The 12,923-nt window shown below is 39.0% G+C and overlaps 1 protein-coding gene across 1 annotated transcript in view; it reads left to right on the forward strand.

Moving 5' to 3' along the window:
* GPR155 (G protein-coupled receptor 155) overlaps window positions 1–4,046 on the forward strand; it is a 42,972-nt gene extending 38,926 nt beyond the window's left edge. The window contains exon 16 of the mRNA XM_081242979.1: window positions 2,122–4,046. Within this exon, the coding sequence (XP_081099105.1) occupies window positions 2,122–2,413 (292 nt within the window). The 3' untranslated portion in view covers window positions 2,414–4,046. The remainder of the gene's footprint in view (window positions 1–2,121) is intronic.
* The last annotated feature ends 8,877 nt before the right edge of the window (window positions 4,047–12,923 follow it).

Consider the following 12,923-nt stretch of genomic DNA (forward strand, 5'->3'; position numbering starts at 1 on the left):
GCGCCACAACTACTGAGCCTGCGCTCTAGAGCCCGTGAGCCACAACTACTGAGCCCATGTGCCACAATTACTGAAGCCCACATGCCCAGAGCCTGTGCTCCGCAACAAGAGAAGCCCCTGCAATGAGAGGCCCGCGCACTGCAACGTAGAGTAGCCCCCACTCGCCGCAACTAGAGAAAGCCCGCCTGCAGCAATGAAGACCCAATGCGTCAAAAATAAATAAGTAAAATAAATAAATTTATTTAAAAAAAAAGACTCCGCACTTCCAGTGCAGGGGGTGTGGGTTTAACCCCTGGTCTGGGAACTAAGATCCCACAAGCCATGCAGCATGGCCAAAAAAAACAAAAACAAAAAATCTGAGGAATCTTATGGAAATTCCTCAAAAAATTAAAAAATAGTACCATATGATCCAGCAATTCCACTCCTGAGTATTGACCCAAAGAAAATAAAAACACTAATTAGAAAAGATATGTGCTCCCCTTTGTTCACTGCAGTATTATTTACAATAGGCAACATATAGAAGAAACCTAAGTGTCCCTCAGTAGATGAATGGATAAAGAAGATGGGGTATATATATACAATGGAATATCACCCAGCCACAAAAAAGAATGAAATCCTGCCATCTGCGACAAGGTGGATGGACCTAGAGGGCAATATACTAAGTGAAATAAGTCAGACAGAGAAAGACAAACAGTGTATGCTTTCGCTTATATGTGGAATCTAAAAAAACAAAACAAATGAACAGACATAACAAAACAGAAACAGAGTCATAGATACAGAGAACAAACAAGTGGTTGCCAGAGGGGAGGAGGTTGGGGGGAAGAAAGAAATAGGTGATGGAGATTAAGAGGTACAGACTTCCAGCTGTAAAACAGATGAATCACAGGGGTGAAATGTACAGTGTGGGGAATATAGTCAACAACTGTGAAAAAAAAATCTTAGATTTATAGCAAGACAGATCTCACCCTTTGCCTGCTTCTTTTTTTTTTAATAGTCATTCTTTTTTTTTTTTTTTTTTTTTGGCAGTACGCAGGCCTCTCACTGTTGTGGCCTCTCCCATTGTGGAGCACAGGCTCCTGACGCGCAGGCTCGGCGGCCATGGCTCACAGGCCCAGCCGCTCCGCGGCATGTGGGATCTTCCCAGACCGGGGCACGAACCCGTGTCCCCTGCATCGGCAGGCGGACTCTCAACCACTGCGCCACCAGGGAAGCCCCCAATAGTCATTCTTTTTTAATTTTTTTTATTTTGGGCTGCGTTGGGTCTTTGTTGTTGAGCGTGGGTTTTCTCTAGTTGCGGCGAGCAGGGGCTACTCTTCATTGCAGTGTGCAGGCTTCTCACTGCGGTGGCTTCTCTTGTTGCGGAGCACGGGCTCTAGGCGCGCAGGCTTCAGTAGCTGTGGCACGCAGCTTCAGTAGTTGTGGCTCGTGGGCTCTAGAGCACAGGCTCAGTAGTTGTGGCTCATGGGCTTAGTTGCTCCACGGCATGTGGGATCTTCCCGGACCAGGGCTGGAACCCGTGTCCCCTGCATTGGCAGGCAGATTCTTAACCACTGTGCCACCAGGGAAGCCCTGCCTGCTTCTTAATGGAGCAAATTCCTAACATATCAGTAAGATTATCTTGCTCAGGGCATGAAGAAAGGTATTGTGATAAGCAGAAAATAAAATGTTTGATTTCAGTAATTTAGTAAAAGTTGTCACTTCTTAAGAGCTTGCAAAAATATTATTTAATGCTCCTGAGACAATTAAATTATTTATTTTAACTGAGTATAATTTATAAAATATATAATTGCTATCTACAGAATGCATCTGATCATAAAAGACCATCTACTATAAAAAGAATATTCCTTTGTTGATGCACTTACATTACCTAAGTCATTTTTTTTTGTTTAACTGTTTCTGTTTTCACAAGCATTATTGGCCTATTTTGTTTTTCTCTGGTGGGTCTTTCTAGGTTCAGGTAATTTAACAAACCCTTTATATTCAGAATAGTTCCATCCCTGCCACCTTTTAACTGTCATGCTGTCTTTCCCTGTCTCCTATTTTTCCTTGCTTGTCCTCCATCATGCAGTGCTGATACCAGATTTACAGAGCATATGGGTGAATCATTCCTTTGACATACAGGTGTGGTGCAAAGACTTCTGCTGGGACCTTCTGTGGCTGTGACCTGGTGAACTGGCTTATTGAAGTTGGCCTTGCCTCCGACCGTGGTGAAGCTGTGATATACGGAGATAAACTGGTGCAAGGGGGAGTCATCCAACATATCACCAACAATTATGAATTTCGGGATGAGTACTTGTTTTACAGATTTCTTCAAAAGAGTCCTGAACAGAGTCCTCCTGCTATTAATGCAAACATTCCCCAACAGGAAACATACAAAGAAATTGAGCATTCATCCCCATCCCTTAAGACCTAAGTTATAAAGGAGACAAGCCCACATGGAGTCATATTCTAGCCCCAGATCTGTTACTTATTAGTTAGGGGACCTTGGGCAAATCACAACCTCTCTGAGCCTCAGTTGCCTCTTCTGTAAAATTTGACAAGACATGTTCCCACCCCATGCTTAATATTCTGTGATTTCATGTGTATGTAAAACACACAGGAAATTGACTTAGAAAAAAGAGAAACAAATCAAAATTTAAAGTTCTGATAATGAATATAATAATTACTATAAACTATGCCAATATTTTAAAACATTGCTTCCTGCAGTTGTGTGCTGTAATTTCAAAATCAATATCCAATTTACTATTCTTTCAAATTGCCGAATTTGGCAGCTGTTGGGAGGATATGGACCTTAAATTATGACCAGTTTGCACTTATTGATAGCACTTCCTAAAAAAAATTTCATTGATTCTTATGAGAGGCCTTCTTATTCTATTTTTCCATTCCCTTGAAAAATAGTACTCATTAAAAACTAGAAGCACTTTTTTAAAAAATAAGTGCTTCATCTCCTCTTGCTTTTCTATCCAACGTACTAATCTGTGCCATTAGGAGGGAAATAAGAACCTCCATAAATATTATTATCTCTAAAATTCATCAACAGAAGTATAGTCTAACCTTTAGCTTTTGTACTAAAAGTAATAATTTGAGCAGATCCATTTAAATTTATCAGCAAAATTATTGCTGTGTGATATATCATTTCTGGTGTTTGCACAAAGCATCTCTGTGCAGGACAGAGATTACCTTATTACCTATTACCTTATTCCCTGCAGTTAAAGAGAAGAAAAAACTATGTAATTCAAGCCAAAATTTTAAAATTCTATGCCTAACATCCTATTTTTACATTTATAATTTAGTTTTTTTAAGTGTCCATGTATAAAAATTTATAAATTTGAAAATTACTAAATGTTGCCCTCTACTTAATTATTAGCTGTTAGTACTGGTTTAACTTATTTAAAACTGTTTCAAATATTTGTCTCATAGTTTTAGTGTCTTATATGTAAAAGCCATTTAGAAGATAATTTATAGGGTTAAATCATTGCCCTTTTAATGCAACAAAAATGTAATTAAAAAAAAAAACCTGCATGGAAGCCTAGTGTACTTAACAAGTAAATTGCACATTAGTGTGTAGTATTAACCTATACCAATTTTAAGTTATAACTAGGGAATGGGGTTTTTCAGCAGCACTGTCTGCTACATAACTTAAAAAAATATATATGACCACATTATTATAACTCTTAGAATCTTCAGGAGTAAGCATAAAGCCTCATTGCTGTACCAGGAGAATTTTATAGTTACAGCAATAAAGATATTAATTCATATGCATACAAGAAACTGAAACTCAAGTGGGGAATTTGTTTTGCTTGTGAACAAGTCATACTACACATGTTCTGTTATTTGCATGACAGGAATTGGCAGCATCTTTTTCCATGGAAGACACTAAAAGAAAACCCTGACTCAGAATGGTCTGCAGTTACAGATAATGAAAGTTTCTAAGAGATGTTTTTAGAATTAAGGATATGCTAATTTTATTAAATAAAAGTGTTTGTAACTTTTACTCACTCACTGACAAAGCAGGTTTCTCAATAAAATATCTATTTTAACTTGCATTGCCAACGTCTTTTCTTTGAGTAATCTGAATAATGCAGAAGCCATTAGAGAGATCTTTTGTATAGGTTTTCAATGTTTCCTTAAATGGGTCTCCTGAGATTGTTCTATTCTTCATGACCCTATGGGATTTGTGCACAAGGCCTTGCCCAATTATGCACTCAGTAAACACATTTTATTCACGAGTCAATATGACGTTACAGTCCTCACATATTTCATAATTTTTAATATGCAGGGTCACAGATGAGAAAATTATCCAATACTGTTTTGATTAAAATCTACCCCTTTTACACCAATCTTCAGCATGGTCAATTGTTCTTTTTCTTTGTTCTCAATGAGTAATTCCATGCCTAACTTGTATTTAAATTTCAGTATTTTTAGAATAAGGTAAACTGTGCTTGGCATTTTAGGAATAACAATTAATGATCAGTCAGCTTCTAAAAGCAAAAAATAATGTGAAACTATTATGTTACATTTGCTATGCACTAGAATACAGCTCTTAGTTTTTGTCCCATCATACCTCATATCATGTAAAATATTAAATTACTTTAGATCACTAAACTAGGTAGTGAAGTGATGAGTTATGGTTGGAAACAGTTCAGATCAGAAATGTTACCACCATTTTTCAGGAAAAGATGGGATGATAAATTTCTACAGTTGTTATGATAAAAGCCTAAAATCAATTAAAAAGAGAAAAACACTAACCCTGTTGAACATATTTTGGAGCAAATTTTACAAATAGGAACTAGATTTCCAAAATTCTAGACTGCATAATTATTTCTAGGGCAATTTTTTTATTGAAAATTAATATGTAAATGGATGTTTTCATAAAAGATCAAACTAGCTTTCTCTAAAACACTCAGTTTATTAGATTATTCCCTTGGTTTATTATGTAATGGTAAGTAATAAACCACATCATCTAAGGATTGACTAAAAAAACCCTTAAATTTCAGCTACTTTTTTTTCCCATAGTTTTAACACCTTTATTAAATCTAGTAACTTTCATAAAGAGCCTGGCACACCTTAGGGAACCATGAGCTTATTAAATATTAGCTAACCTCATTTTATGACCAAACCTCTCTTTTCCTGTTACTCTAATATTTATTTTATCAACTGTTATTATAATTTTTAACATCTTTATTGGAGTATAATTGCTCTACAGTGGTGTGTTAGTTTCTGCTTTATAACAAAGTGAATCAGCTGTACATATACATATATCCCCATATCTCCTCCCTCTTGTGTCTCCCTCCCACCCTCCCTATCCCACCCTTCTACGTGGACACAAAGCACTGAGCTGAACTCCCAGTGCTATGCAGCTGCTTCCCACTAGCTGTCTATTTTACATTTGGTAGTGTATATATGTCCATGCCACTCTCTCACTTCATCCCAGCTTACCATTCCCCCTCCCCGTGTCCTCAAGTCCATTCTCTACATCTGCGTCTTTATTCCTCTCCTGCTCCTAGGTTCTTCAGAACTTTTTTTTTTTAGGTTACATATATATGTGTTAGCATACAGTATTTGTTTTTCTCTTTCTGCCTTACTTCACTCTCTATGACACACTCTAGGTCCATCCACCTCACTACAAATAACTCAGTTTTGTTTCTTTTTATTATGGCTGAGTAATATTCCATTGTATATATGTGCCACATCTTCTTTATCCATTCATCTGTCAATGGACACTTAGGTTGCTTCCATGTCCTGGCTATTGTAAATAGAGCTGCAATGAACACTGTGGTACATGACTCTTTTTGAATTATGGTCTTCTCAGGGTATATGCCCAGTAGTGGGATTGCTGGGTCGTATGGTAGTTCTATTTTTAGGTTTTAAAGGAACCTCCATACTCTTCTCCATAGTGGCTGTATCAATTTACATTCCCACCAACAGTGCAAGAGGGTTCCCTTTTCTCCACACCCTCTCCAGCACTTACTGTTTGTAGATTTTTTGATGATGGCCATTCTGACCGGTGTGAGGTGATAACTCATTGTAGTTTTGATTTGCATTTCTCTAATGATTAGTGATATTGACCATCCTTTCATGTGTTGGTGGGCAATCTGTATATCTTCTTTGGAGAAATGTCTATTTAGGTGTCCTGCCCATTTTGGGATTGGGTTGTTTGTGTTTTTGATATTGAGCTGCATGAGCTGCTTGTAAATTTTGGAGATTAATCCATTGTCAGTTGCTTCATTTGCAAATATTTTCTCCCATTCTGACAGTTGTCCTTTTGTCTTGTTTATGGTTTCCTTTGCTGTGCAAAAGCTTTTAAGTTTCATTAGGTCCCATTTGTTTACTTTTGTTTCTATTTCCATTTCTCTAGGAGGTGGGTCAAAAAGGATCTTGCTGTGATTTATGTCATAGAGTGTCCTGCCTATGTTTTCCTCTAAGAGTTTTGTATCCTCTGGCCTTACATTTGGGTCTTGAATCCATTTTGAGTTTACTTTTGTGTATGGTGTTAGGAAGTGTTCTAATTTCATTCTTTTACATGTAGCTGTCCAGTTTTCCCAGCACCACTTATTGAAGAGGCTGTCTTTTCTTCATTGTATATTCTTGCCACCTTTATCAAAGATAAGGTGACCATATGTGCGTGGGTTTATCTCTGGGCTTTCTATCCTGCTCCATTGATCTTTATTTCTGTTTTTGTGCCAGTACCATATTGTCTTGATTACTATAGCTTTGTAGTATAGTCTGAAGTCTGGGAGCCTGATTCCTCCAGCTCCATTTTTCTTTCTCAAGATTGCTTTGGCTATTCGGGGTCTTCTGTGTTTCCATACAAATTGTGCAATTTTTTGTTCTAGTTCTGTGAAAAATGCCATTGGTAGTTTGATAGGGATTGCATTGAATCTGTAGATTACTTTGGGTAGTATAGTCATTTTCACAATGTTGATTCTAACAGTCCAAGAACATGGTATATCTCTCCATCTGTTTGTATCATCTTTAATTTCTTTCATCAGTGTCTTATAGTTTTCTGCATACAGGTCTTTTGTCTCCTTAGGTTTATTCCTAGGTATTTTATTCTTTTTGTTGCAGTGGTAAATGGGAGTGTTTCCTTAATTTCTCTTTAAGATTTTCCACCATTAGTGTATAGGAATGCAAGAGATTTCTGTGCATTAATTTTGTATCCTGCAACTTTACCAAATTCATTGATTAGCTCTAGTAGTTTTCTGGTAGCATCTTTAGGATACTCTATGTATAGTATCATGTCATCTGCAAACAGTGACAGTTTTACTTCTTCTTTTCCGATTTGGATTCCTTTTATTTATTTTTCTTCTCTGATTGATATGGCTAAAAATTCCAAAACTATGTTGAATAAGAGTGGTGAGAGTGGGCAACCTTGTCTTGTTCCTGATCTTAGAGGAAATGGTTTCAGTTTTTCACCATTGAGAATGATGTTGGCTGTGGGTTTGTCATGTATGGCCTTTATTATGTTGAGGTAAGTTCCCTCTGTGCCTACTTTCTGGAGGGTTTTTATCATAAATCGGTGTTGAATTTTGTCAAAAGTTTTTTTTTGCATCTCTTGAGATTATCATTTGGTTTTTCTCCTTCAATTTGTTAATATGGTGTATCACATTGATTTGTGTATATTGAAGAATCCTTGCATTCCTGGGATAAACCCCACTTGATCATGGTGTATGATCCTTTTAACGTGCTGTTAGATTCTGTTTGCTAGTATTTTGTCGAGGATATTTGCATCTATGTTCATCAGTGATATTGGCCTGTAGTTTTCTTTTTTTGTGACATCTTTGGTGTTGGTATCAGGGTGATGGTGGCCTCATAGAATGAGTTTGGGAGTGTTCTTCCCTCTGCTATATTTTGGAAGGGTTTGAGGAGGATATGTGTTAGCTCTTCTCTAAATGTTTGATAGAATTCGCCTGTGAAGCCATCTGGTCCTGGTCTTTTGTTTGTTGGAAGATGTTTAATCACAGTTTCAATAGTGCTTGTGATTGGTCTGTTTATATTTTCTGTATCTTCCTGGTTCAGTCTTGGAAGGTTGTGCTTTTCTAAGAATTTGTCCATTTCTTCCAGGTTGTCCATTTTATTGTCATATGTTTGCTTGTAGTAATCTCTCATGATCCTTTGTATTTCTGCAGTGTCGGTTGTTACTTCTTTTTCATTTCTAATTCTATTGGGTCTTCTCCTGTTTTTTCTTGATGACTCTGGCTAATGGTTTATCAATTTTGTTTATCTTCTCAAAGAACCAGCTTTTAGTTTTATTGATCTTTCCTATCGTTTCCTTCATTTCTTTTTATTTCTGACTTAATCTTTGTGATTTCTTTCCTTCTGCTAACTTTGGTTTTTTTTTTGTTCTTCTTTCTCTAATTGCTCTAGGTGTAAGGTTAAGTTGTTTCCTTGGGGTGTTTCTTGTTTCTTGAGGTAGGACTGTATTGCTATAAACTTCCCTCTTAGAACTACTTTTGTTGCACCCCACAGGTTTTGGGTTGTCATGTTTTCACTGTCATTTGTTTCTATGTGTTTTTTGATTTCCTCTTTGATTTCTTCAGTGATCTCTTGGTTATTTCGTACTGTATTATTTAGCCTGCATGTGTTTGTATTTTTTTCAGACTTTGTTCCTGTAATTGACATCTAGTCTCATAGCACTGTGGTTGGAAAAGATGCTTGATATGATTTCAATTTTCTTAAATTTACCAAGGCTTGGTTTGTGACCCAAGATATGATCTGTCCTGGAGAATGTTCCATGAGCACTTGAAAAGAAAGTGTATTCTGTTGTTTTTGGATGGAATGTCCTATAAATATCAGTTAAGTCCATCTTGTTTAATGTATCATTTAAAGCTTGTGTTTCCTTATTTACTTTCATTTTGGATGATCTGTCTATTGGTGAAAGTGGGTTGTTAAAGTCCCCTACTATGATTGTGTTGCTGTCGATTTCCCCTTTTATGGCTGTTAGCATTTGCCTTAGGTACTGAGGTGCTCCTATGTTGGGTGCATAAATATTTACAATTGTTTTATCTTCTTCTTGGATTCATCCTTTGATCATTAGGTAGTGTCCTTCTTTGTCTCTTGTCATAGTCTTTATTTTAAAGTCTACTTTGTCTGATATGAGAATTGCTACTCCAGCTTTGATTTCCATTCGCATGGAATATCTTTTCCCATCCCCTCACTTTCAGTCTGTATGTGTCCCTAGGTCTGAAGTGGGTCTTTTGTAGACAGCATATATACAGGTCTTGTTTTTGTATCCATTCAGCCAGTCTATGCTTTTGGTGGGAGCATTTAATCCATTTACATTTAAGGTAATTATTGATATGTATGTTCCTATTACCATTTTCTTAATTGTTTTGGTTTTGTTATTGTAGGTCTTTTCCTTCTCTTGTGTTTCCTGCCTAGAGAAGTTTCTTTAGCATTTGTTGTAAAGCTGGTTGGTGGTGCTGAATTCTCTTAGCTTTTGCTTGTCTGTAAAGGTTTTAATTTCTCCATCAAATCCGAATGACATTCTTGCTGGGCAGAGTAATCTTGGTTGTAGGTTTTTCCCTTTCATCACTTTCAATATGTCCTGCCACTCTCTTCTGGCTTGCAGAGTTTCTGCTGAAAGATCAGCTGTTAACCTTATGGGGATTTCCCTGTATATTATTTGTTGCTTTTCCCTTGCTGCTTTTAATATTTTTTCTTTGTATTTAATTTTTGATAGTTTGATTAATATGTGTCTTGGCGTGTTTCTCCTAGGATTTATCCTGTGTGGGACTCTCTGAACTTCCTGGAGTTTATTGACTATTTCCTTCCCCATATTAGGGAAGTTTTCAACTACAATCTCAAATATTTTCTTAGTCCCTTTCTTTTTCTCTTCTTCTTCTGGGACCCCTATAATTTGAATGTTGGTGCATTTAATGTTGTCCCAGAGGTCTCTGAGACTGTCCTCAATTCTTTTCATTCTTTTTTCTTTATTCTGCTCTGTGGTAGTTATTTCCACTATTTTATCTTCTAGGTCACTTATCCGTTATTCCGCCTCAGTTATTCTGCTACTGATTCCTTCTAGAGAATTTTTAATTTCATTTATTGTGTTGTTCATCATTGTTTGTTTGCTCTTAATTCTTCTAGGTCCTTGTTAAACGTTTCTTATATTTTCTCCATTCTATTTCCAAGATTTGGGGTCATCTTTACTATCATTACTCTGAATTCTTTTTCAGGTAGACTGCCTATTTCCTCTTCATTTGTTTGGTCTGGTGGGTTTTTACCTTGCTCCTTCGTCTGCTGTGTACTTCTGTCTTCTCATTTTGCTTAACTAACTGTGTTTGGGGTCTCCTTTTCGCAGGTTGCAGGTTCATAGTTCCCATTGTTTTTGGTGTCTGCCCCCAGTGGGTAAGGTTGGTTCAGTGGGTTGTGCAGGCTCTCTGGTGGAGGGGACTGGTGCCTGTGTTCTGGTGGATGAGGCTGGACTTGTCTTTCTGGTGGGCAGGACCACGTCTGGTGGTGTGTTTGGGGGTATCTGTGACCTTATTATGATTTTAGGCAGCCTCTCTGCTAATGAGTGGGGTTGTGTTCCTGTCTTGCTAGTTGTTTGGCTGGTCGTTGAGTGGAGCTGGGTCTTAGTGTTGAGATGGAGATCTCTGGGAGAGCTTTCGCCATTTGATATTACTTGGAGCCAGAAGGTCTCTCTACCGACTCAGAGGCTCCGGCCTGACACCTGGCTGAAGCACCAAAACCCTGTCAGCCACACGGCTCAGAAGAAAAGGGAGAAGAAAAAGAGAAAGAAAGAGAGAGAGAGAGAGAGAGAGAGAGAGAGAGAGAGAGAGAGAGAGAGAGAGAAAGAAAGAAAGGAAGGAAGGAAGAGAAAGAAAAAAGTAAAATAAAAATCAAGTTATTAAAATAAAAAAAAATTATTAAAAAGTAATTAAAAAAGAAAGAAGAGAGCAACCAAACCTAAAAACAAATCCACCAATGATAAAAAGTGCTTAAAAACTATACCAAAAAAAACCAAAAAACAAAAAAATACCAGACAGAACTCTAGCACAAATGGTAAAAGCAAATGTATACAGACAAAATCACACAAAAAGCATACACATACACACTCACAAAAAGAGAAAAAGGAAAAAAATATATTTTTTTAAAAAAAGAAGAGAGTAACCAAATCAGTAAACAAATCTACCAATGATAATAAGGTCTAAATACTAAACTAAGATAAACATAAAACCAGAAATAAATTAGATGCAGAAAGAAAACCCCAAGACTTCAGTTGCTCCCAAAGTCCACCTCCTCAATTTTGGGATGATTCATTGTCTATTCAGGTATTCCACAGATGCAGCATACATCAAGTTGATTGTGGAGATTTAATCCGCTGCTCCTGAGGCTGCTGGGAGAGATTTCCCTTTCTCTTCTTTGTTTGCACAGCTCCTGGGGTTCAGCTTTGGATTTGGCCCCATCTCTGCATGTAGGTCGCCTGAGGGCGTCTGTTCCCACCCATACAGGATGGGGTTAAAGTATCAGCTGATTAGGGGGCTCTGGCTCACTCAGGCCAGGGGGAGGGAGGGGTATGGAATGCGGGGTGAGCCTGCAGCAGCAGAGGCTGGCGTGATGTTGCAACAGCCTGAGGCACACTGTTCTCCCAGGGAAGTTGTCCCTGGATCACGGGACCCTGGCAGTGGCAAGCTGCACAGGCTCCCGGGAGGGGTGTGGATAGTGACCTGTGCTTGCACAGAGGCTTCTTGGTAGCTGCAGTAGCCTTAGCGTTTCATGTCCGTCTCTGATGTCCATGCTGATAGCCACGGCTCGCGCCCGTCTCTGGAGCTCGTTTAGGTGGTGCTCTGAATCCCCTTTCCTTGCACACCCCAAAACAATGGTCTCTTGCCTCTTAGGCAGTTCCAGACTTTTTCCCGGACTCCCTCCTGGCTAGCTGTGGTGCACTAGCCCCCTTCAGGCTGTGTTCTTGCAGCCAACCCCAGTCCTCTCCCTGGGATCCGACCTCCAAAGCTGGAGCATCAGCTCCCAGCCCCCACCCCCACCCCCCGGCGGGTGAGCAGACAAGCCTCTCAGGCTCATGAGTGCTGGTCGGCACTGATCCTAGTGCGGGAATCTCTCTGCTTTGCCCTCTGCACCCTTGTTGCTGCACTCTCCTCCACGGCTCCGAAGCTCCCCACTCCGCCCCCCGCAGTCTCCGCCTGCAAAGGGGTTTCCTAGTGTGTGGAAACTTTTCCTCCTTCACAGCTCCCTCCCAGAGGTGCAGGTCCCATTCCCATTCTTTTCTTTTTTCTTTTTTCTTTTGCCCTACCCAGGTACGTGGGTAGTTTCTTGCCTTTTGGGAAGTCTGAGGTCTTCTGCCAGCATTCAGTAGGTGTTCTGTAGGAGTTGTTCCACATGTAGATGTATTTCTGCTGTATTTGTGGGGAGGAAGGTGATCTCCACATCTCACTCCTCCACCATCTTGAAGGTCCCTCCAGCTACTATATGTATATATATATTTTTTGTGGTACACGGGCCTCTCACTGTTGCGGCCTCTCTCGTTGCAGAGCACAGGCTCCGGATGCGCAGGCTCAGTGGCCATGGCTCACGGGCCCAGCTGCTCCGCGGCATGTGGGATCTTCCTGGACTGGGGCACGAACCCATGTCCCCTGCATTGGCAGGCGGACCCTCAACCACTGCGCCACCAGGGAAGCCCCAGCTACTCTATTTTTTACTCTTAAGAAACACATGAAATTTAAGAAAAGCTTAACTTTTCTAAAATATTCCACAAGGTATTAATTACTCACTGAAGTACCAAAGCCCAATACCATATTGGATTTATAGAGTGAAAGCCTCCCAAAATGTTTTATAAATTAATTGGCTGTTTTATAAATATAATAATCCTTATCTTTATCTGGGGAGTTATTATTCCTATTTTGAATATGGAAAAAGGGAACAGGTTGACCTCAGCCTTATAAAAGGCTATCAAGTTGTAC

This window comes from Mesoplodon bidens (genome assembly GCF_964165515.1).
Source record: "Mesoplodon bidens genome assembly, chromosome: 8".
In the NCBI taxonomy this organism is placed as follows: Eukaryota; Metazoa; Chordata; class Mammalia; order Artiodactyla; family Ziphiidae; genus Mesoplodon; species Mesoplodon bidens.